At 42.3% G+C, this 25,084-nt stretch overlaps 1 protein-coding gene across 10 annotated transcripts in view; it reads right to left on the bottom strand.

The window, feature by feature from the left end:
* Positions 1–25,084, bottom strand: part of LOC129732135 (kinesin-like protein Klp10A) — a 96,061-nt gene that overhangs the window by 19,320 nt on the left and 51,657 nt on the right. For all 10 annotated transcript variants that reach the window (XM_055692749.1, XM_055692720.1, XM_055692713.1 and 7 more), the window contains one exon: positions 16,261–16,303. In XM_055692749.1, coding sequence (XP_055548724.1) covers positions 16,261–16,303 — 43 coding nt within the window. The remainder of the gene's footprint in view (positions 1–16,260; positions 16,304–25,084) is intronic.

Genomic DNA, 25,084 nt, shown 5'->3' with positions numbered 1-25,084 from the left:
ACGCCCCTATCGATCGTAATGCGTGATTGGTAAAATATTCTGTGGGAAATAAGTCCATATCATACATCAAAACTTTTTCCTCAACTCCGCATACATGCAATCAATAAAAATGTTCAACAATGGCGGCAGCAACATCGCTTCCACTTTATGCAACTGCAATCACGATAAGCAGTTACTCGTCCCCATCCCGTTCCGAGCTTCAACTGCTAGACTCCTCTGCCGAAGCCTAGTGCAGGCGCTGAAAAATATGAACATTAGCCACACAAACCACACGTGTGTCCTCGTCTAAACTAGCGCTCCGTGTGCGAACAAGGACATTATTTTTTTTTCTTACCTTGTGCGATGACCGTGCACCACAGGCATGAGCTCGTACGCCTTCGTATGACAAAAAATGAAAAAGACTTCCTTTTCGGACCATTTTTACCGCGGGTCGATTGCTCAAATTACACCGCCAGACGGTTTAACTTTTTGCCATTTTGAAGATGAAAACCTCGATTGACTAATCTTAACCATAGAAGGTTAAGTGATTGCAGAGTTTGTTGTCAGTTGTTTTAATGATGTAAATTATACGAAAACTTTAGTAGAGATAATGATGATGCCAATATTGCACACTGGTGCCACCGATTTCACATTTCACCTATCGTTCAGAACTCGGTCCGATGACGCGTACATGCAAGTCAGACAAGGTAATGTTGTGTAGCATTGTAGCATGAATTGTTTGGCTCTGCAGTGGCACACTAATTGTCGTGCCGGTGTTGCGCGTTTGTACCGTACATAAGGATAAATAATGCATGCGAATGTTGGTTTATGAAGCCCCAATTATATTCCAGCTGAAATATCATTAAAACTAAGCAATGTATCTATATATATATATATACCGTGAAACGTTGGCCTTTATTGGAGGGGTGCGTTTGTTTAATAAAATAGAAAAAAAGAACGGAATTCATAACTTAAAATCTGATAGTGGCTAAGTGCTCAATATTTTCACGATCATAAACGAAATACAATATTTTTCGTTACAGCTAGGAAAATATACGACTTCGAAACGTTACATGTGTTGTTGGTCGACGTCACAGTTTTTCAAGACCATTAAACTTCACTTATCGGTCATATGTCGGAATTGAAAAAATGCAGTAAGACTTAACCTTCAATAAAAAAAATGTATTTTTCATTTATTCATCCTGGACTTTTACTAAAAGTTTCGTTACAACGTCGAATTTCTTTGGAAAAAATATTAATTGTATGTTTATTTGTGTGTTTATTTCAAAATTTTAGCAGTAAAAACCATTTTTCCTAAGTGTTTATTTTTTACAAGGCAGAATCTCCCTAATGGATTGTTCATTATCGGACAGTATTTCAGTACAATAGAAGATTTCTGAGTTACAATGTTTTGAATGCAGCCAGATTTTCGTAAAAAAGTACCGATAACTACAAGTTTTTTAATTGACTTAAAAATAATAGATAAAACTTTGTAACAAACTCAGCCATGATATATAAACGCGATCTGGCAATCAAAAAGTGTTTGTTGACAAGTGAGCTAGTAGTTCAGAACAAATATCAAAGTTAAGCCAGTTGGAGTTTTGTTCGAAACAGTAAACAAACGTCGTTGAAGCTTTTTTTTTGTTCAAAGATATACAACAATATCGCACGCTAGCCTGGGAGGCTAATGCGGTCTCGATCAACTAGATTAGTTGAGAGAATACGTTATCGATATTGTTTTTGGCACATTTTGCATGTTATAGGATAAGTACAACGATACACCGTGCCCCAGTGCTGAGTCGAGAAAATTTCCAGCTCGAAAAGATCCTCGACCTGATCGGGAATCGAACCCGATATCACAACCGTGTGGGAGAGCTAACCGACCGACATCGCTAACCACAGAACCACGGGGACCACGGGGTATTTTTTCAAAGATATACAAAATCAATTACTACCACCAGCGTTGTTTTAGTGATTCTCACAGGATTCAATGTGGGTGTCGTGGTGATCCTCACAGGGCTTAACACGCTTCTCACGTCTTCTATGTGAGTTCCAATATGTACAGCTTAGCTGCAAGGAATCGGACGGCTCGCAGGTTGTGGATAGCGAAACGGCCTTCAGATATGAAGGTTGGGTGCGAGTATAATGAATAACCCCCGAACAAGCAGCAGGAGTTAGTTAAGGCCGAAAGATGCGTAGTGGGCTCTACACAAGCTCCCCTAACGACTCCTAAAAGGCGAGTCGACACCGCCATAAGCGTCTAAGCCCAAAAACTAGGCGCGCATGTTCTCCAGGGGAGCCACGTCTATGATAGCTGCTCGCAGCGGGACAGCAAGATCATCATCGGGGATATGAACGCTTCAATCGGAAAAGAAGACCTATACAAACCGGTGATCGGACACGAGAGTCTGCACACCCAGACGAACAACAATGGCCGAAGATGCGTAAACTTTGCAGCTTCCCGAGGATGGGTAGTCCGAAGTACATTCTTCTCCCGCAAGGACATCCACGAAGCCACTTGGAAGTCACTTGACCAACGAACAACAAACCAAATTGACCATGTGCTCATCGAAGGACGGTTTTTCTCGGACATCACCAGCATATGCACCTACCGAGGTGCGGACATTAACTTGGACCACTACTAAGTGGCGGTTTGTATGTGCTAAAAACTGTGGACTGTCTATCAATCACGACAGAGCGGATCCCCGCGGCTCAACATCAAGCAGCTACGGAGCCCGCAGGCTACCGAAGTCTACGTGCAACAACTTGAAGCGGCACTACTCACGGTAGCAAAGTTCGACACTAGGAACAGAAGCAGAGGATGGAAAATGCGAGGCAGCGGTGACGAGAGAACCTGATCAAGTACAGACGAGCAGGGAACGACATGACCACGATCCTGTGACGTAAAAAGCGCCAGCAGGAGGATCGTGCTCATGAACAGCTAGAAGAGCTATTCACAGCTAATGATACGCGAAAGTTCTACGAAAAGATTAACCAATTCCGTATGTGCCGCGAGCCGACTTTTGCAAGGATGTGGGTGGTAATCTCATCTCGAATGATAGCGAGGTGTTCGACAGGTGAAAGCAGCACTTCGATGAACATCTGAATGGCGATGCAACAAACAGAAGCAGAATTGGAACGGAGCTGAGAGTGCCGGCAGTAGACTACCGGGTATCAGCCCCCAACCTCCACGAAATTTAGCGGAAGATTGGAGGCTGAAGAACAGCAAAACCACCGGCAAAGACGGTCTGCCGGGTAAACTCTACAAACATGGTTAGGAAACACTTGCTAGAGTCCTACACTGGGTCATTTCCATGGTCTGGGAAGAGGAAACACTGCTGGAAAAATGGATGGAGGGAGTCGTTCGCCCCACCTATAAGACGGGCGACAAGCTGGTGTGCTGCAACTATCGTGGTATTACGCTCAATGACGCTGGTAGTATCAGGCCCGCGCAACCCCGGACCAGATGTTTTAAATCCAACATATTTTGTCGTGAGTGCTACGTGTCCATGCATCACATTTTTATCAACTTCAATGCATCAACTTTCCCGGATAAACTGACGCGGCTGATCAAGGCTACCATGAATCGTGTAATGTGTTACGTGCGTGTTTCGGGGATACTCTCGAGTTCCTTCGAGTCATGTCGAGGATTGAGACAAAGTGATGGCCTTTCCTGTTTGCCTTTGACCATCGCTCTCGAAGGTGTTATACGAAAAGCGGGCATCGATACGAGTGGTACGATTTCCACGAAGCGGGTTCAGCTTAAGCTGATGACTTCGACATCATAGCACGAAACTTTGCGACGGTGGAGAAAACCTACACCAGACTAGAAGCGGATACTAGGCGTTTTGGATCAATGCGTCAAAATCAAAGCGTATGAAGGGTAGATAGGATCATCGTAGACCGCGATGAGCTCAAGGTGGTAGACTAGTTCGTGTCACATTCGAACCGCATTCAAGCGGGAAATCAAGTGCGCCACCGTACGAAGCTGAAACAATACAAAACACTAGTTAGACCGGTGGTCCTGTATAGGCTAGAGACGACAACACTGCTCTCAGAGGACCTCAGTTCCCTTGGAGTTTTCGAACGGAAGGTGCTGCGAACCGTCTACTGTGGAGTACAGACTGAAGACGAAGAATGGCACAGACGCATGAGCCATGAGCTGCACGCGCTGCAAGGAGAGATCCCCGTTGCACATCTGATTAAAGTTAACAGCTTGTGATGGGCCAGACACGTCGCAACGATGACTTGAAACGATTCTTATCAGTAACCCCTCCGGCACCAGAAACGGATAGCGCGCACGATGGCTTGATCAGATTGAAACTGACCTGCGAATGATAAGACGCCTGGGAGTATGGCAGCCCAGAACCGAGTGGAATGGAGACGACTTCTTGATACAGCACGAGCCACCCCGGCTCTAGTCTGCGACGTTGGGACGTTGCGATACCATCGATACTTACACAGAATCGATCCTTTTGCTTTCGATACTCGAATATTTGGTATCGATGTCTTACCAACGATACTTCATCAACATCGATACACATCTCTCAGTATCGAAAAAAATCAAAACAACCTAAAGAACAACGAACGAAACAGAAAATTTGCTGTTTCCTGTCCCATTTTGTTGCATCGCATGCATGCATGCCATCTCATCAGCGATGCCAATTCAACAGAAATTTCTCTAGATTAACCTACGGGAACGATCATCTTCTACGGTGATCCGAAGGTTAAATCTACTGAACCATGGAGCTGCTCTTTTCGAAAACGGGAGCAATTATAAAGGAAAAGCGTAATCGCCCTGCGGTATCTGCAGAAGCTGGTTTTTTCTAGGTTCAGTAAATGGAATTAAACGGTTCAATTGAATTCAACGTTTTTATCTTGAGGAATTAATAATAAAAAAGAATTATGATTTTTATTTTCAATGAACTAGTATCGCACAACGATGCATGTAGAAATCGATACCTTAGCCTCGATGCTATCGGACTTTCAGTACCTACTTTTGATACAAGTATCGATTCTAAGTATCGATGTTTAATGGTATCGCAACGTCCCTAAAGGTAAGTTAGTAAGTCCAATGGTACAGATTGTTGTCGCAAACACTACAGATGACAAAGCGTTTTGCAGCTCCCAGTACAAATGAAAATGTGGCAACACTGCTCGTAACATGTGACATAACCTTCTCTTCCCGATTTTTTTTTTTTGGACGGGGATGTGTCCTGTGTAAAAAAACGTGCAAAAAACCGTGTTATTTCGAGAAACCATGCCAAACCTGTAAAAAATGTTTCGTGGAAAATAAAATCGCGCAAAACAAAATCGGATACACATTTTTTTACTACTATCTTCAAAGGAACGGAACATATTTTCGTAAACTTTTGTTTAACTCTCGATGCGCTTCAGCAGCCGTTTTCTTCGAATGAAATTCAAAGAAAACGGCTTCCCACAAATGACGATTATTTAAGCCAAATCAGACAATTTCACAGAACTCAACAGCGCAAAATGCACAATAAAATCACTAATGTGTCGAAGCGGTTCGTGTACCATACATATGTCTCAGCTTGGTATACGTCAAAATTGACCAGCAATTTTTTGAGTAAAAAGAATTACAGGATTATAAAAAATCTTGATATTTTGTTACGAACTTTTTGTATCAACTTGTGGTCTCGTAAATAGTTAAAATACTATAACTCCTATCAAAACTGCTTAATGATTATTACTAATTTTAGCAAGTTTTTCACGGTTTTTGTCAGAAAACGATCAGAATTAGTTTTTTTTTTGTAAGATTTGGACCACTGCGACCATTGTTTTGATCTTTTAAGGTATTTCTCTTCTTTAGTCTAGGTACTTATGGCACACATATCACTATTGATAGGAGTGATCGTCCTTGTCATATCGCACCCTTCAGAATTAGTTAGAATGTTACACATTTTGTTAAAAATATGCTTAACAAAACACACTTTTTAACATTCAAGTTGTGACCAAACTCTTTGACGGTCACAATAAAATCCATTGGTCGCTGAGCCAGCTTGATCTTTACTCGTATTTATATTGTATTTTTTTTTAGTGTCAGCAGACCGCAGTGCCAGGTCCACAATTTGTGTTTGACGATGCCTGTTGTTTGTTTGCACGTATGAATAATTGTCAGTAAATGTCTAAGCAAAAATTATGCATTTACATACTCCAATGTTATGTTTGAGTTTTGTTTAATTTTTGTTTAATAGCCTCGGTTTAGTGCCATTTTGCTTAGTTTTTGTATATAAATTATTTCTATTGTTTGTTTATATGAATTATTTATTTAAACTATTTTGTTGTATTTTGCATGTATATAAAATTTAAATTTAAGAGAAAACAAGTCGTAAATTAGGTAAAATCAATAAATTGTTCTAAAAAATCAAATAATGATAAATAAAACCCTGGCACCAAACTAAACGATAAGTTTATAAAAGCTTCGAGTCGTCGGGTACAAACAACGGGGCGGTGGGCTACGCGGCAGGGAGGGTCTACGATGGAAAGCGGACAGGTTGTAAATAAAAAGGTCGGATAGCAAATATGCGGGAGAATTTTTGATTATAACCCGGAGGAGTGTAGTCGCGCGTTAAAGAACCAGTGTCGAAGTTTTGGCGGAATAAAGCCCTTAGTGAGACCTTTTGTGGCCAAATTGGAAGGCCATTTTGTACGCTTAGTTTTGGCGCGTCGTTGAAAACCGCGGCCGTGGTGAAAGGCAAGTTAAAGCCAGTTGGAGCCATCCAGAGTGCAACAGTGACACCCTCCGGGTTACCCGCCAGCCGATTATCCAGCGATCGACAAGCCGGTGCTACGCTTGTGACGCCCCACTGGTGACCACCGACGCCGCTGCGTCCGATACTACAACGCCCAGCTGGCCAGAAGACCGGATCCGACCGAAGAATCCACCGCATCTCTAAGGCAACGAATCAGCCACCCGATCAGCATCTACACCCCCAGCGAGCGGAGTGCCCGACGGACGTTTCATCGCGAAAAAAAAAGATATGCGCAAGTAATATTATCCCTACTAACCTTTCCTTCCCGCGAAAAGTAATTATAATAAAACTATTGTATGGTCTCGTAATTTTCAAGCTGTTCTTTGTTAAATTAATTGTGAGTCCTTTTGACTTGTTTCCGCTCAGTATTAGTGTGTAATCCGTGAATTTCGCTCAGTGACCAACGGTATAGGTGGGTTGAAAGTCCGCCCAATTGAATTTTCTACAGGAGACCAAAGTAACGACCCGAAGCTGGGAAGTAAAAAGCAACTAGAAACGAGTGAATAGTAACAATTGGCGCCCAACGCAAAATTCAAGAAAAAGTGATTTGCTTCCTAGACCAGAAGCAAATCCCTTTTTCAGACGGACTCCTGGAGAAAATTCATTTCACAATCGTTCATTCATTGTCATTAGATCGATTTAATACTTTAAAGATTTTCCGAAAAAAAAATCATTATGTGTGAAAAAACGAATCGTTGCGAGTGATGAGAAATCATACTATGGAAGTTCCGTCAGTTCCGTGCCAGTTCGAGTAGAAATGTCATACACCGTTTGATCGTTTTTATCGCTTGCGTTTGGCAGTAACAATCAATCAGCCTTGTTTATATTGCTTCATTTTCGGTTGTGTGATTTGGTGCGATAAGTGCATTTGGGTTTTATTATTTAAATTGTGGGTGAAAAATTTATAATTCCGTTTATAATTTAGTAGTGAATGAAAAAAAATTGAGATGGCTGTAGCGCGTCTCACATTTGATCAAGCTAGTGAGCTGTTGTTCGAATGGTACTATGGAATAAGAGTGGAATATTTGACTGATGAGGAATTAGATCACGAATTGGTTTCTCGTGCAGTTAATCTCTCAACAGGTCTCGACAGATCGCACAAACGCAAATGGTTGAGAAATCAGCTAAAAGCGGAAAAAGAAGGGAATGGTGATATATCTTTGCGAACTTTCGGGGGAGATCCAAATCAAGAGCTGCAACAATGCATGCTTAAGTTTTCCGAGTTGAAAAATGAGTTCGAGTTGGAAGTGAGTGAAGATGCACGGAAAGTCATTCATACAAGAATGTTGTGCCTCAGTATTCGCATGATAACGGCTTTGACTGACTCACGGGGATCACCAAATTTGCACGGTCAGGTGCAAAACGCTCTTGTCGAGTTTGCTGAGGGTATTGAGGCTTTGTTTAGGTCTGTTTCACCGACTGATGAGGAAACCCCTGCTCCCCCTGATATTAACTCAACTGTACCACGACCTGTTCCACCAATAGAACCCCCTGGGGACGAAAATAGTTCTGACGGTGTTGCAAACGGCAGATTAGTTACTCGAGTAACTACATTGAGTCAGGAAGACTTGGACTGGATGCACTCTTTACAAGCTAGAATTTTCGAATTAGAGACTGAGCTGTTAAAAGTGAAATCCAAGCAAGATGCTGGCACGCAAACCGTTAGAGACGATATTCCAACCGGTCAAGCTTTCCAGGATTTTTCCAACTATAATAACCTTCCGTTTTATTCCAGTGCTATCCCGAATCATCACTCCATTCCGAATAATACCCATTTTCAAAATCAGAGCCCCAACCATCATTTTCAAACTCCTAATCCTAACCTTAGTCCTTTTAAGAATCCTAATCCTTTCACTACATCCCATTTTCCGAACAACAACCAACAGTCAACTCAGCGCAACATTTCAAATTTTGCCCAACCATCATATCCAATTTCAAACCTACCTATTCCTCACCAACCTGCTTTACCTATCCCAAATCGGCACACTCTACCTGTGTCCAAGTGGAATATAACGAAATATGGGGGCGAGGATCAGGGATGGAAATTGAATGAATTCCTGGAACTTGTTCAGGCTTTAGCTCAAGCTGAACGTGTTTCGGAAAACGAACTTTTTGAATCCGCGATTCATTTGTTCACTGGATCAGCCCTTAAGTGGTACATGACCCAGCGGGCAACTGGCAGATTGCTTAATTGGCAACACCTGGTTTTCGAGTTGAAACGTACCTTTATGCATCCAGAGCTTGATGCTTGGATAAAGAAACAAATTTACCAACGACATCAACAAAGGAATGAATCGTTCCATGATTTCTATTTTGAAATAGAAAAATTATTCCGTACAATGAACGTACAAATTCCTGAGTATGAAAAATTACAAATTCTGTTGCAGAATATACGACAGGATTACAAACGGGCCCTGACGTTTATTCCGATACTAGATTTAGTCACGCTGGTGTCTGCGGGACAGAAACTAGACTCGATAAACTCATCAGCTTACAACAGAGTTTTCGGCAACGAAAAAACTGTCCATACAGTCGATGAAACCAGTACGAAGTCGAAAAAGAAAGCTAAAACCCAACCATCCTCTCAGCAAACTGCTGCCCCAGTCAGCACTGTTTCGCATCCCAACAAAAGCCTCAATACCACCTCTGCCAACACACAAGATAACTCTCGCCATAACCAATCTTCTTCTAGACATGTTCAGCCGACCGCCATCTCAAAACAGAACCAGAAAGTACCGACTAATTCGGCCCAACCTGAGCTAGTAGCAGGACCTTCTGGATACCAGAACCGTCCGCAGTTAAGCTTGGAAGACGTGGTCAACTCACACGTGCCACCATCCATTGATACGTGCTACAATTGTGGCCGAGCCGGACATCACATGGCTATGTGTCGGCAGCCACGGGGTATTTTCTGTAGCTTTTGTGGTCTTCGCGGTTTTCCAACCAACTATTGTCCATATTGTTTAAAAAACGGTTCTCGTGCGACCCAAAATCGCGGTTCGCAGAACACCGATGCGTAGGAGATGTTTTTTCCGAAGCGAAAAGTCCACCCGCGTACTGGACAGCCGCGCACGATGATTTGTACGAACGTGCCAAAGAAGTTTTACACATTACATACCCAGTAGCGAATGATAACCGACCGTATGTCGATGTCCACATCTACGGATATTCGCTGCATGCGCTTCTTGATAGTGGTAGCAATTACACACTTATCAACGAAACCGTTTTTCTGAAGCTTAAAAATAAAAAAATGCAACGTCTTCGTAAAGATTTTGCGGTCCGCCAGCGGAGATGAGCTTAATGTTTTAGGCGAAGCTCAACTTCCATTCGTTTTTCAAGGATCAGTAAAAATAGTTCCTACTTTAGTTGTTAAAAACCTTTCCATAAATTGCATTTGTGGAATGAATTTTTGGAGGAAATTCAGAATTCAGCCTACAATACGGGATGCTAGGGAAGAGTTTGTTGCCACATTAGCCGATAGTGCCCAGCCTACTTCTGATACAAGTTTGACCGAAGAAGAGAGCGCGGCCATCGACGATGTAAAAAAATTATTTTTGCCTGCCCGTGAGGGAGAAGTAACGTTGGCTAACGGTGCTGAACATAGGATAGTTATAAGCGAAGAGTGGAAAAGTAAACCCCCAGTAAGACAGTTTCCTTATGTAATGTCCCCTAAGACGCAGGAACTTGTTGCGATTGAGCTCAACCGGCTGCTAGGCTTGGGAATACTGGAACGAAGCTCGTCAGACTGGTCGTTGAATTGTGTGCCAGTAATCAAACCAAATAAGGTTCGGTTGTGTCTGGATGCGCGCAAGATTAACGAGAGGACGGTGCGAGACGCGTATCCGTTGCCTCATCCAGGTCGTATCTTGGGACAGCTTCCAAAGGCGCGATACTTATCCACCATCGACCTCTCGGAAGCTTTTCTTCAAGTGCCCCTGGAAAAAGATTCGCGAAAGTTTACAGCTTTTAGTGTGCAAGGGAAAGGGTTATTCCAATACACACGGATGCCTTTTGGTTTGATCAACAGTCCCGCCACCCTGGCAAGACTCATGGATAAAGTTCTTGGCCACGGTATACTAGAGCCGTACGTTTTCGTCTACCTAGACGATATCGTCGTGGTGACAGAAACGTTCGAGCAACATCTGCAACTTCTTAAAGAAATCGCGCGTCGCTTAAAAGAGGCCAATCTAAGCATAAACCTCGAAAAGTCTAAATTCGGTGTATCAGAAATTCAATTCCTCGGATATCTTCTGAGTACTAACGGTCTGCGTGTCAATCCCGACAAGATTCGCCCAATCGTTGAATACGAACGGCCAAATACAATAACGAAGCTCAGAAGATTCCTTGGAATGGCGAATTATTATCGCCGATTCATTCCGGACTTTAGTGGGGTGACTGCTGCATTAACTGACCTGTTGCAAAGCAAAACGAAAACCATTCAGTGGAATGATAATGCCGAAGTAGCCTTTTGCGCTATTAAAGAGCGATTAATCTCGTCGCCCGTTCTAGGTAGTCCCGATTTTGAAAGGGAATTCACTATCCAGACGGACGCCAGTAATGTCGCTGTTGCGGGGATACTCACGCAGGAGCATGAAGGTGCTGAGTGTGTCATATCTTACTTTTCCCATAAATTGACCACCCCGCAGCAAAACTATCATGCTGCTGAAAAAGAGGCATTGGCTGCAGTTCTTTCGATTGATGCTTTCAGAGGGTACGTTGAGGGTTACCACTTCACCCTGATAACGGACTCTTCAGCTTTGACGCACATTTTAAGCACAAAGTGGAAAGTGGGTTCGAGGTGCAGTCGATGGGCGTTGAATCTGCAACAGTTTGATATGACCGTACGACACCGCAAGGGAAAAGAGAACGTAGTACCCGATGCCCTCTCGAGAAGCATTGCGGCTGTTGCAGACTCAACGTGGTACTCGGAAATGCTCCACAAAGTTACTGAGCAACCGGATAATTTTGTGGATTTTAAAGTTGAAAACGGCAGACTGCTTAAATTTGTGAATGATCCCAACGGCATACCCGATTCACGCTTCGAATGGAAGCGAATACCACTTCATTCAGAAAAAACAGAAATTCTGAAACAGTGCCACGATGAAATATTTCATCCCGGTTACGACAAAACACTTGCGAGAATCAGAATGCGGTATTATTGGCCTAGAATGGCAACTGAAATTAAAACCTACGTCAAAAAGTGTGGAATGTGCAAAGAAGTGAAAGCTGCATCTGTTCCAGTGGTACCTGAAATGGGAAAAATGAAAATAGCCACTCGCCCGTGGCAAATAATTTCGGTTGATTTCATTGGCCCTCTTCCCCGTAGCCGTCGTGGTAATCAGTACATGTTAGTGGTGTGTGATTACTTCTCAAAGTGGGTGATGATCCACCCCACTAGAAATGTGAACAGTTTACCAATGTGCACGGTCTTAAAAGATCAATGGTTCCACCGGAATTCAGTCCCAGAGGTTATTATAACGGACAACGGTAGCAGCTTCACTTCGAAGGACTTTAAAGAGCTACTAGACCGCTTCAAAATAACACACTGGCTAAATTCACGGTATCACTCTCAGGCTAATCCTGTAGAAAGGGTGAACCGAACAATTAATGCCGCAATCCGCACGTACGTTAAGGAAGACCAGCGACTGTGGGATACGCGAACGGCTGAAATCGAGATGGCTCTAAACACCAGTGTCCATTCTTCGACAGGCTTTACACCATTTTTCGTAACCCACGGCCAGGAGTTATACGAGGTCGGAACGGATCATAAAATCGAGCGCGATAACAAAAACGTCACTCCCGAACAGCTGCAAGACCGACGTAAACAAATGTTTGCTCGCATTTTCGAAGTCGTCCGTGAAAACCTGGAAAAGGCACACGAATCTTCACAACACAGGTACAACTTGCGTAGTCGTCGCTTTGCAAAACCGTTCGTGGAGGGGCAGCTAGTTTATCGCAGAAACATGAAGCCCTCTAGCGCAGCGAACCACTACAATGCCAAATATGGGCCACAGTTCGTGCCTTGCCGAGTCAAAGCTAAAATCGGTTCTTCCTCCTACGAACTGCAAGATTTAGCCGGAAAAAGTATCGGTATTTGGCCTGCCGCTCATCTGAAGCCCGATTAAATCACGCGTTACCACAACTGTACCAAAAAAAAAAAAAAAAAAAACAAGCAAGCAAACATCACTGTATTTAATTTCCGCTTTCAATGTTTATAACCACCATATCAATTGCTGCCTTCTCGTGCCATCGTAACTCCATCCAATTCGAACTCCTGTGGAATCGATCCTAGATCCTACAAAAGAGAAAAAAAAAATTAAACAATTATACTTACCAAGTGTTTCTGCTTCTGCTAGTTGGTGTGATCCTGCACGTTATTATGTTGAGATGATTTTGACAGTTCCAAACCGCATAAGCATAAGTCGACATCGACCGGGTTGTGTTGTGTCAGGCTACATCGGTAGTCTTCGCGCACGTACGCAGCCATGTCGACATAACACTCTTATTCGTGAATTATATAATTCTGCGTACTTCTTACTCATTTTTCTCTCGCAAGTCGAGAGAGTCTTTGGAAGCGCGTAAAGAGTGAGATAATTCACAATGTGCATCAAAATTAGATGCAAAATTATTAATTTTGGGGCCCCCTAGCATAAATGATCAATATGTATTAGTTTTAAGAGTTGCGATTGCGAAGTAGGAATGAGTGTTTGACTGAATGAGATGAATGTTTGAGTGACCCGAGTGAGATGATAGCAAGAATTGTTTATCCGTCCAAAATATGATTGTGACGAAAAGGATAAAGTAAAAAGTAAGGTTGATAGGTTTAATCGGTTCGGTTCTTGGTTCTGTAAGACATTTCTACTCAACATGTACGGCGATGACGAACAAAAAGGTTTTTATCTGACGCAACACCTGCCACTTCGATAAGAAGCATGTAAGATCTCTAGTATGGAAAATCAGGAGATTATAGTCGATTCTAATTTTGACAGATTTCGGATGGAGTGTAGGGCAGGATGGCCAGGCTCACTCCTTCAGTGCCTCATACAATTCGTTGAAAAGAGTTCCTCTGAATACCATGACAAATCATTCAACGAAGAGTACTGGTACTGGAGTAGAAGTAGTCGCATCCGACTGTCCCAGATGGTGGGCAGGCTCACTGTTTCAGTGTCATACAATCCTTGAGAAAGAGTTCCTCTGGTTTCCATGACAAATCATCTCACGGATTTAACTGATACTGAAAGAGAAGTAGTCGCATCTGACGGTAGGTGGACAGGCTCACTGCCTTAGTGTCACACAATTCATGAGAAAGAGCTCCTCTGGTTTCTATGAAAAATCATCTCATGAATTGAACTGATACTGAGGGAGCAGTAGTCGCATCGGACAGTGACGGATGGTGGACAGGCTCACTGTCTTAGCGTCATACAATTTGTGGGAAAGAGATCCTCTGATTGTCATGAAAAATCATTCCACAAATTGCCCTGACTCTAAGAGAGCAGTAGTCGCACCTGAAGTTAACACTCAAAATAAGAAAAAAAAAACCTTCAGTTTTTTTTTATCCGACTCCGGGAAAATTGTGACCAAACTCTTTGACGGTCACAATAAAATCCATTGGTCGCTGAGCCAGCTTGATCTTTACTCGTATTTATATTGTATTTTTTTTTAGTGTCAGCAGACCGCAGTGCCAGGTCCACAATTTGTGTTTGACGATGCCTGTTGTTTGTTTGCACGTATGAATAATTGTCAGTAAATGTCTAAGCAAAAATTATGCATTTACATACTCCAATGTTATGTTTGAGTTTTGTTTAATTTTTGTTTAATAGCCTCGGTTTAGTGCCATTTTGCTTAGTTTTTGTATATAAATTATTTCTATTGTTTGTTTATATGAATTATTTATTTAAACTATTTTGTTGTATTTTGCATGTATATAAAATTTAAATTTAAGAGAAAACAAGTCGTAAATTAGGTAAAATCAATAAATTGTTCTAAAAAATCAAATAATGATAAATAAAACCCTGGCACCAAACTAAACGATAAGTTTATAAAAGCTTCGAGTCGTCGGGTACAAACAACGGGGCGGTGGGCTACGCGGCAGGGAGGGTCTACGATGGAAAGCGGACAGGTTGTAAATAAAAAGGTCGGATAGCAAATATGCGGGAGAATTTTTGATTATAACCCGGAGGAGTGTAGTCGCGCGTTAAAGAACCAGTGTCGAAGTTTTGGCGGAATAAAGCCCTTAGTGAGACCTTTTGTGGCCAAATTGGAAGGCCATTTTGTACGCTTAGTTTTGGCGCGTCGTTGAAAACCGCGGCCGTGGTGAAAGGCAAGTTAAAGCCAGTTGGAGCCATCCAGAGTGCAACAGTGACACCCTCCGGGTTACCCGCCAGCCGATTATCCAGCGATCGACAAGCCGGTGCTACGCTTGTGACGCCCCACTGGTGACCACCGACGCCGCTGCGTCCGATACTACAACGCCCAGCTGGCCAGAAGACCGGATCCGACCGAAGAATCCACCGCATCTCTAAGGCAACGAATCAGCCACCCGATCAGCATCTACACCCCCAGCGAGCGGAGTTCCCGACGGACGTTTCATCGCGAAAAAAAAAGATATGCGCAAGTAATATTATCCCTACTAACCTTTCCTTCCCGCGAAAAGTAATTATAATAAAACTATTGTATGGTCTCGTAATTTTCAAGCTGTTCTTTGTTAAATTAATTGTGAGTCCTTTTGACTTGTTTCCGCTCAGTATTAGTGTGTAATCCGTGAATTTCGCTCAGTGACCAACGGTATAGGTGGGTTGAAAGTCCGCCCAATTGAATTTTCTACAGGAGACCAAAGTAACGACCCGAAGCTGGGAAGTAAAAAGCAACTAGAAACGAGTGAATAGTAACAAAGTGTATGATAACAGAATTTGATATAATTCTGTACCTTTTATCATTCTGGCATATCAAGAATATTACAGGCTTTGTTGTTTCTATCAAGTTCAGATATATTTGTGTTACCCGTTCGTTATAATCTTTTGATCGGGTTAGCATTTTGAATATGCTTCACAAAATCAAAAACAATCCTTTTTAATTTATTTTGTGCAAAACGAAACATATATAGTTGCTTAGTTAGACCTCTAAAATTTCACTGGATTTTTGAATACCCCATAAGCCTATAATGCTATTTGAAAATCATTTTCATCAGAGTAGTTTCTTGACTTGAATATAACAAAAGAATTTTTTCGAAAACAATATGTAGCTCATTCGTAGTTGGATATTGTACTTAAATGTATAAGATCATTCTAATACAAACATCACCATGACCACATCACCGTTACTGTATTTCTTCTTGTGTTATACAATTACTGGTTGCATTGTACGCTATTTTGCATGCAAGTTCGCTCGCATTGATCGTGATAGAAATCGTGAGAGCGACAGAAAAAAAAACACCCACATGACAGGTTGTGTGGCCGGACGCCGATTGAGTGTAGGAAAACAAAAACAGTAGAAAAATAACACTTACCATTCACCACGTTGAGCCTGCTGATTGCGCCTTGTGTAGCATTCTGTTTGAATGATGGTAGTAATGGTAGTGGTAACGGTACCAGCAGTAGCAGCAGAAGCGTTGACGAAAACGTTGGTAGAAGGAACATTCGCCGTTTTTGATGATGATTTAGCCAGCAAACCAAATGATTCCCATTCGAGCCCATTGTTGTTGGCACGGTTAAAGTTGATATCGATGTCGGTTTTGGGTTGAAGGTGCAATCAAAAGAAGATGAAAAAGAAACGACAATCGTATAATTAGTACAGTGTTGCGTGACTCCGCAGTTAACGTAGTAAATTTAAAGTTTCACGGGTTACCGCCTATAGGTAAAATAGATACACAATTGAAGAACGAGAAAATGATAGACACGCCAGATAACTAAACACTGAAAAACGTTTGTTCAAATGAACGTCGCAACAAAGGTTCCTCGTAACCCAGATATTGGGAAAAAGTTAATATTCCGTATATGCACATTGGTACAAGTTTTTTAGTACCAGTTTATAGTAAACTAACATCAATCACACAACTATCAACCGAAAGCAATCTTCAAGAATTCATTCAACTAACTAATTAAACTTTGCAAAAGGTTTTGGATTGAGAAAAGATGTAGTTTTATGACGTTAGATCATTGCTCAATAACACTATTGGGAATAATGACGCAAAAAATTTCAGTTCTAGAGAAAAACAAACAATCTGAAAATAAGGTTTCTTTAATACTAAAAATAAAAATAGCGCTTTTTTGCATAACCACTATTGATAATTATGTTTATTTTTCCACATTCCACAGTTACAATTAGATATAATTTTCAATATAAGCCAATCAATAAAAATGAATTTGTATTTTAATATAATAAGAAAATGTAATTTAATATAATACAATAAAACCGTTAAAATAAAACGATATATTCCTAGTGTTAACTTTCGAGCTAAGCCTCTGAAAATAATGAAGATCAGCAAAAAAATATCGACTAGACAATCTAGATAATTTTTCCAACGCAACTATAAGTGTTAAAAACGATTGAGGGAGTTTCCACGTCAGGCGGAGATGGCTTTTCTCAGTTTTTTGGAGGTGAAAAAAATTACACAGAGGAATATTATAAAGGCAAGTTTGAACATGAGAAAAGATTTTGTTTGATGAAAATAAATTAAAATGGCTGAGTTTCATGTGTTGCGTGCATAACAAAAAAAAAAAATAATTCAATTTATACAAGTAGCACCTTTGTAACATCCTCAACAGGATGGCGAAAAAGTTCTCAAAATAAAATTCCCTGAAATATAACATAAATTTCCCTGATATTTTTCAGCATTTGTGCTGAATGCTGAAAAATATCAGGGAAATTAATGTTAAAGTGCAACGTAGATGACGCAACTTTGAAATCCCTGGTTAAGAATTTTTCTCTGAATATTTTTCAGTTTTCCCTGATATTACCCGATTTCCCTGATCGAAAAATACATTCCCTGATTTTCCAGGTTTTCGCCACCCTGCACATGGTTTCATTGCGTTTCAGGGTTGCCGTCGACCAATGATCGAATAGTAAGAAATCTCTTTGATATACTTCTACTTTAGTAACCCTGCAGCATGGGCCCAGATGCAGATACTCAGCCGTATGACTTTTCGAAACATTCGCAGTGAATTACGCGTCAATTACGCAGAAATTAGCCGCTATTTCAGTTTCAGTGATAGTGACATCATTTCCCAGAAAGTGAACTTAATTCACCCATTCAATATTGATTTTTCCCAGTCATCCCCGTTGCTTCGCTCATTACGGTTGGCTCAACGAGGCCATGGTCAGTACGGAAGGCGCGATACAGTACGCATATGCCAGCGCAGCACAACACGACGACGGCCAAAGCAGTGTTTGGAAGCGAAGTAGAGCGCTAAAAAGATGGTGGTGATGCGTAAGCAAATTTACCACTTTAACGCGATTAAGCCAGTTGAGCCCGATTATTCCCAGTGGCCGTTTCCAATTCGGCAATCGTGGGCGAACCATAATTGACGATAATTATTGGCGCTTTATTTTCCTTCGATCACTTATTTTGAAATGACATATCTTTTTAAGGTTTTCCACTTATTGCTAAAACTGTTGCGAGCTACTGAGTAAATTTTAAATGATTTTCATAAGATCATTGTGAGGGTTGCTACAACATTTCGTGTTCGATTTTTTCATTTAGTGTTTTATGCACCGGCACCACTTTTAGCTCTTGTAAACGGTTTTAGCATGTAATGCGACTAAAAATCGATTTTTTGCATTCCCCTTGACATATGATCCGACTGGTCACCTACAATGTATGTCAATGTTTCATATTTTCAAACATTGTAGGTGACAGTTTCAACCATGACTCAAAATAGAAAAACCTGTACCCAACTCACCGATTGTTGAAAAGCGAAAAGGCAATGTTCTTTTTTTTTCATCTATAGTTTATTTGACACGGCACAAATACAATTCAATGTTTAACGGCGCCAATTATATCTGGTAGCTTACTTTCTAAAGTATCTTAATAACTAAAAGCAAATTTTTTATCCTCGCTGCCGACTACGAGCTGAAACTAAATCTAACTTAAAGCTAGAATATTTTGCATTAAAAGCACAGGTTTGCTGTTTGATGGTTTTCATTGCCATAGGTAAGCAGCATATTAAATTTGTTCCGCTGCTGGGCCAAGATATTACGGACTAGCATATTGGATTGTTTCCATCGGGCCTTGAGAGTATCGTGCGGGTCTGATTGCTGTTTCCGGATCCGGGGTCTTAACGTGTTCTTGTCGTTTGGTTGGATGTAGGCGGAAGGGGATAGGACTAAACTGGGGCGTGGATGGATTTCAGGAAAACGTATATAAGGGACATGTAGGATAGGTCACGGCTCGCCAAGACATCACGAACAGGAACAGCCGGCTGCCTACCTTCGGCCTGCAGGGAAGCTATTAATCTAGACCTGGCGTCACGGTGTACAGGGCATGACCAGACAACGTGCTCTATGTCGTGATAACCTTCACCACAGGCACAGATACCACTCTCCCCGAGCCCAACACGACGGAGATGCGCGTCAAATCTATAGTGATTGGACATAAGCCGGGACATCACGCAAATGAAATCCCGACCTACATCCAACCCCTTGAACCACGGGTTCGTCGATACCTTGGGTCCAAGAATTTTGCCAACTGATGATCGTATTCTGAAGTACAAATGCGAAAAATTCATTAAAGGCAATTGGTCTTTCATAAATATCACCGTTTGTTGCGCCCACCTTAGCCAAAGAGTCCGCTTTCTCATTACCCGGTATCGAGCAGTGAGAAGGGACCCACGCTAAGGTAATCTGATACGATTTTTCGGATTAAGCACTCAGATGTTCCCGTATTTTCCCCAGGAAATACGGAGAGTGCTTAACATCTTTCATCGATCGGAGAGCCTCAATGGAACTGAGACTGTCCGTAAAGATGAAATAATGGTCCGTGGGCATTTTTCGATAATCCCTAGGGTGTATTGAATTGCAGCTAATTCTGCGACGTAAACAGAAGCAGGATTATCGAGCTTATGGGAGACGGTTCAATCGTTATTGAAGATACCGAAGCCAGTGGACCCATCAAGAAGTGATCCGTCAGTGTAGTACATACTGTCGCAGTTGATGTTTCGATATTTATTGGAAAAAAATTTAGGGATCTGCTGCACGCGTAAATGATCCGGGATTCCACGAGTTTCTTCTATCATGGATGTATCGAAAAACACAGTATAATCAGAAGTATTTGATAAGTCGACACGATTTGGAATATTCGAAGAAGGGTTTATATTTTGGGACATGTGATTGAAATACAATGTCATAAAACGGGTTTGAGAATTAAGTTCGATTAACCTTTCAAAATTTTCAATCACGGGACGGTTTAAGACCTCACATTTGATTAAAATACGAGAAGACAGGCTCCAGAAGCGGTTTTTCAATGGTAGTACTCCAGCTAAGATCTCCAAACTCATCGTATGGGTCGATTGCATGCAACCCAAGGCGATACGCAAACAACGATATTGTATTTGCTCCAGTTTGATCAAATGTGTGTTTGCTGCGGAGCGGAAGCAGAAACACCCGTACTCAATAACAGACAGTATCGTTGTTTGGTAAAGCCTTATAAGGTCTCCTGGGTGGGCTCCCCACCATTGTCCGGTTATTGTACGAAGAAAATTCACTCTTTGTTGACATTTTTTCATCAGATACCTCACGTGACAACCCCAGGTGCCTTTAGAGTCGAACCAGACACCAAGATATTTGTGTACCAAAACCTGAGAAATCGTTATACCCATTAATTGTGTTGAAGCTGAGCAGGTTCATGCTTCCTAAAATAAACTACTATCTCAGTCTTCTCCGGAGAGAATTCGATACCTAGCTGTAAAGCCCAAGCAGACAAATTGTCCAAGGTATCTTGCAATGGTCCTTGCAAATCGGCAGCTTTGGCTCCTGTAACATAGATTACACTGTCGTCTGCAAGTTGTCTTATCGTGCATGAATTTGCCAGGCATTCGTCGATGTCATTTACATAAAAGTTGTAAAGAAGGGGGCTTAAACATGAGCCCTGGGGAAGACCCATGTAGCTAATGCGAAAAGTTGCCAAATCGCCGTGCGTAAAATGCATGTGCTTTTCGGACAACAAATTGTGCAAAAAATTGTTCAAAATTGGAGAAAATCCTTGTCGGTGAAGTTTACCCGAAAGAATGTCAATAGAAACGGAATCAAAAGCCCCCTTAATGTCCAAAAACGCAGACGCCATTTGTTCTTTGCGAGCATACGCCAGCTGAATATCTGTTGAAAGCAACGCAAGACAATCATTCGTCCCTTTGGCACGGCGGAAGCCAAATTGAGTATCTGATAGTAGACCATTTGATTCGACCCAATGGTCTAAACGACGGAGTATCATTTTTTCCATCAATTTCCGGATACAGGATAGCATTGCAATCGGCCTATAAGAGTTGTGATCAGAAGCTGGTTTCCCTGGTTTTTGGATGGCGATCACCTTCACTTGCCTCCAATCCTGCGGTACAATGTTTTGCTCCAGGAACTTATTGTTCAACAAGTTCAACAAGCGCCTCTTGGCATTGCCGGGTAGATTCTTCAACAAGTTGAATTTGATTCTATCTAACCCAGGCGCGTTATTGTTACAGGACAGGAGGGCAACTGAAAATTCTGCCATCGTAAAAGGTGATTCTATCGCGTCGTGGCCCGGAGACGCATCGCGAACAATGTGTTGCTCAGGAACAGAGTCCGGACATACTTTCCTGGCAAAATCAAATATCCACCGACTTGAAGACTCCTCGCTTTCGTTGACCGTTACGCGATTCCGCATTCTTCGGGCTGTGTTCCAAAGAGTGCTCATCGATGTCTCCCTCGACGTCTCGTTCACGAACCGACGCCGATATCCGCGTTTCTTTGCTTTAGCCAAACTTTTAAGCTTGGTATCAAGCTCAGAATACCATAAATAGTCGCCAGGTATACCTCCCTTCTGGAAGGCCAAAAACGCGTCGGATCTTTGCGTGTAGACATCGGAGCACTCTTGGTCCCACCACGGAGTGGGAGGCCGTTCTTTGATCGTTACGCCGGGATATTTCTTCGTTTGGGCTTGCAACGCGGCATCGAGAATCAAGCCCGCAAGGAGGTTGTATTCTTCAAGTGGTGGATGATGTTGAATCGACTCGACCGCTTTTGAAATCATTTCCTCGTATAACTTCCAATCGACATTCCGTGTGAGGTCATACGGAATGTCAGTTGGTCGCATGCGAGTTGACCCGTTTGTAATTGAAATAAGAATAGGCAGATGGTCTCTACCGTGAGGATCGAGGATTACCTTCCATGTGCAATCCAACCGTAGCGACGTCGAACATAAGGATAGATCCAAAGCGCTAGGGTGCGCTGGAGGTTTCGGGATACGTGTCATTTCACCGTTGTTTAAAATAGTCATGTCGAAGTCATCGCAAAGGTTATAGATTAAAGAGGAGCGGTTATCATTGTAAGGGGAACCCCAAGCCACACCATGAGAGTTGAAGTCTCCCAAAATCAAACGTGGCGAGGGAAGAAGTTCTATTAAATCAAAGAGCAGCCGTTGCCCAACCTGTGCTCTGGGAGGAATATATATTGAGGCAATACAAAGCTCTTTACCTTGTATTGTCATTTGACATGCGACAACTTCGATGCCTGGAATCGAGGGGAGGTTAATACGATAGAAAGAATAGCACTTTTTAATCCCTAAAAGTACTCCTCCATATGGGGTGTCTCGATCAAGGCGAATAATATTAAAATCATGGAAGTTGAGATCAATATTTGAAGTAAGCCAAGTTTCACAAAGGGAAAATGCATCGCATTTGTTTTTATTTATCAAAACATTAAACGAATCAATTTTTGGTAAAATACCTCTACAATTCCACTGTAAGACAGAGATAGAATCCTTCATATACGCAGTTGAATTAGGCATCGAAGGATACAATCGCTGCAAGGAGGGGCCATTGGGCAGTCAACTGCTTCAAAAATGATCTAACTGTTGGGAGGAATGCTGTAAGAAAAATTTTAATTGGATCGGGTATATTGAAATTTTCAAAAATCCAGTCCACAATGTCAGAAAATTTCACTAATCCAGAGTTTGTTTCATCAACTGGATGTGCAAAAGGAACAACTGGGGTTTTAGATGTTCCTGGCAGTGCTGGGAACTCCTTCTGGGACTTTAAATTTGCAAGCCCAGGAGGAGTTTGCTTCGGTTTTTCCGCAGCACTGTTTGGTTTGTTCGTACTTTTCATTACACTTTGGGAAATCTTAGGACCTTTACGGGGAAGTTTAGGAGAAGAAACATTTTTCCTCTTCCTAGACTCCCCAGGATTGGCATAAGATGTTCCCGCTGATGAATCGTCAGAATCGGTTTCATCAGAGGACAACAGATCAAAGGGGTTCGATGTTATGGTAGAAGTGGTCACGGTCTTCTTAAGCATCTTAGCATAAGAACGCTTTGAACGCTCCTTGAGTGACCGCTTGATTTTATCTCTGCGCTGCATGTACACCGGGCATGTGGAGAGCTCATGCTGGTTTTCCCCACAGTGAATACATTTTTCAGCATTAACACTGCAAGAATCTTCCGCATGAGTCTCCCCACACTTGCTACATCGTGCCTTATTGCAGCAGTAGGCGGCTGTGTGGCCTAACTGCTTGCAATTGGTGCAATTCATAACACGGGGTACATACAATCGCACAGGCAGACGAACCCGGTCGATCGAGACGTGGCTAGGGAGTGCAGATCCGGCAAACGTAACGCGAAACGAGTCTGACGGAGTGTAAACTTTTTTACCGCCGACGAGAGACATGGACCGCAATTGCTTACAATCCAAAATCTTCGCCTGTGTTTCGGTATTTTTGAAACAACCGGTTGCGCTTTTTAGGATACACTCGACAGACAGACTCGAATCGATTATGACTCCGTCGATCTCCACGTCTCGTGCGGGTATGTAAACGCGATACTCGCGTGTGAAGAGCTCAGAGCAAGCGATAGCATTGGCCTGTGCCAGATAACTGACCACGACACGGAGCTTGTTAGGTCGGACCTTGGAAATTTCGGTCACGGCCTTGTACCCCTTCGTCAGGTCTTTAGAAATTTGCAGTATGTTAAATCGCTTTGAATTCACTCCTGCCTTTGGACGAAAATAAACAGTATAGCTGCCCTGTTGAGATCCGTCCGGGTAAAGCCTGGGGCGAGGGGGGACTGGAGAATGAACAGGGGAGGGGGTAACAGAAGGGTCAGGGTCAGGGGGGTTCGGGGATGGTGGCACGGGAGGCGAGGGATCTATATCCATCGCGCTAAATGTAGCGCACTAGCGCACAAGCGCCGACAAGAACACGTACCTATTTACTTCTTCCTTCCAGCAGTGGTTGTCCGATCGTTCGAAGCTGCACCCAAAGCAGCCAGCAGCACCAGTACAGCAGCGCCAATACAGCCACCAGCAGTGAGCCGGGTGTGAGATCACTCAGCACAGCGACACGACTCGACTGTCAACTGATGGCCTTGAATTAGAAAGATCTATTCACTGTGCACAGATCAAAACTGAAGCTGGTATTTTGCACCAATACAGCCAAAGTTGCGAGCCGGGTACAGAACGTAGCGACACAACTCACAATCTAGTTGGCCTTTAGAGCGAATAATACACTCTTTCGTTTGGCTATTCGTACACACGGACCGGATTGTAATAGAACGACCACTTTGCACGTCCGTTTCTGTCGAACGTTCGACGCGGAATGAAGGCAATGTTCTGTTTCAATAAATATATGACCAAAAAGAAATGGTGAGCTGTGGAAACGCGCGTTCAGTGCAACGCTTGGAGTTTTCCATTGTTTATGTAAACAAGGCCGCCGTTCGACCGTGGATTTTTTTAAGGCTTTTTTGTCAATTGATTGAATTGAGCAGCAATTTGAATTCGAATGGAAGAACATCACCAACGGCATTTGAAAGTCGTAGGTTAAGATAAATAATATCAGTTGTTTCTTAAGAAAATATTTTTTCAATACGAAGGTCTCTAAACTAAAACAAAACTCTCTAAAATTTTTATGTTAGCTTGAAAATTCTCTAGTTTTTTTTCTAAACTTTCACCAGCACATTGTGAAAGTTCGCAGAGAGAGCGCAATCATTGCTGAATTAATATTCATACTGTCTTTTGATGTGTCGTGTTTAAACCTTCCGGGAAGTACCGGAATTATCGTTACTCTACTGTACGGTGTACAGCATAATTACATTCATTTTATCTTCGGATAGATTTGCATAGATGCTGTGCCCAACAATGCCCTCGCATCATAGG

The sequence above is a fragment of the Wyeomyia smithii genome, chromosome 1, assembly GCF_029784165.1.
Source record: "Wyeomyia smithii strain HCP4-BCI-WySm-NY-G18 chromosome 1, ASM2978416v1, whole genome shotgun sequence".
Classification (NCBI taxonomy): Eukaryota; Metazoa; Arthropoda; class Insecta; order Diptera; family Culicidae; genus Wyeomyia; species Wyeomyia smithii.
Note: the sequence above shows the minus strand (reverse complement) of the source record. Positions and strands in the feature narration are given on the sequence as shown.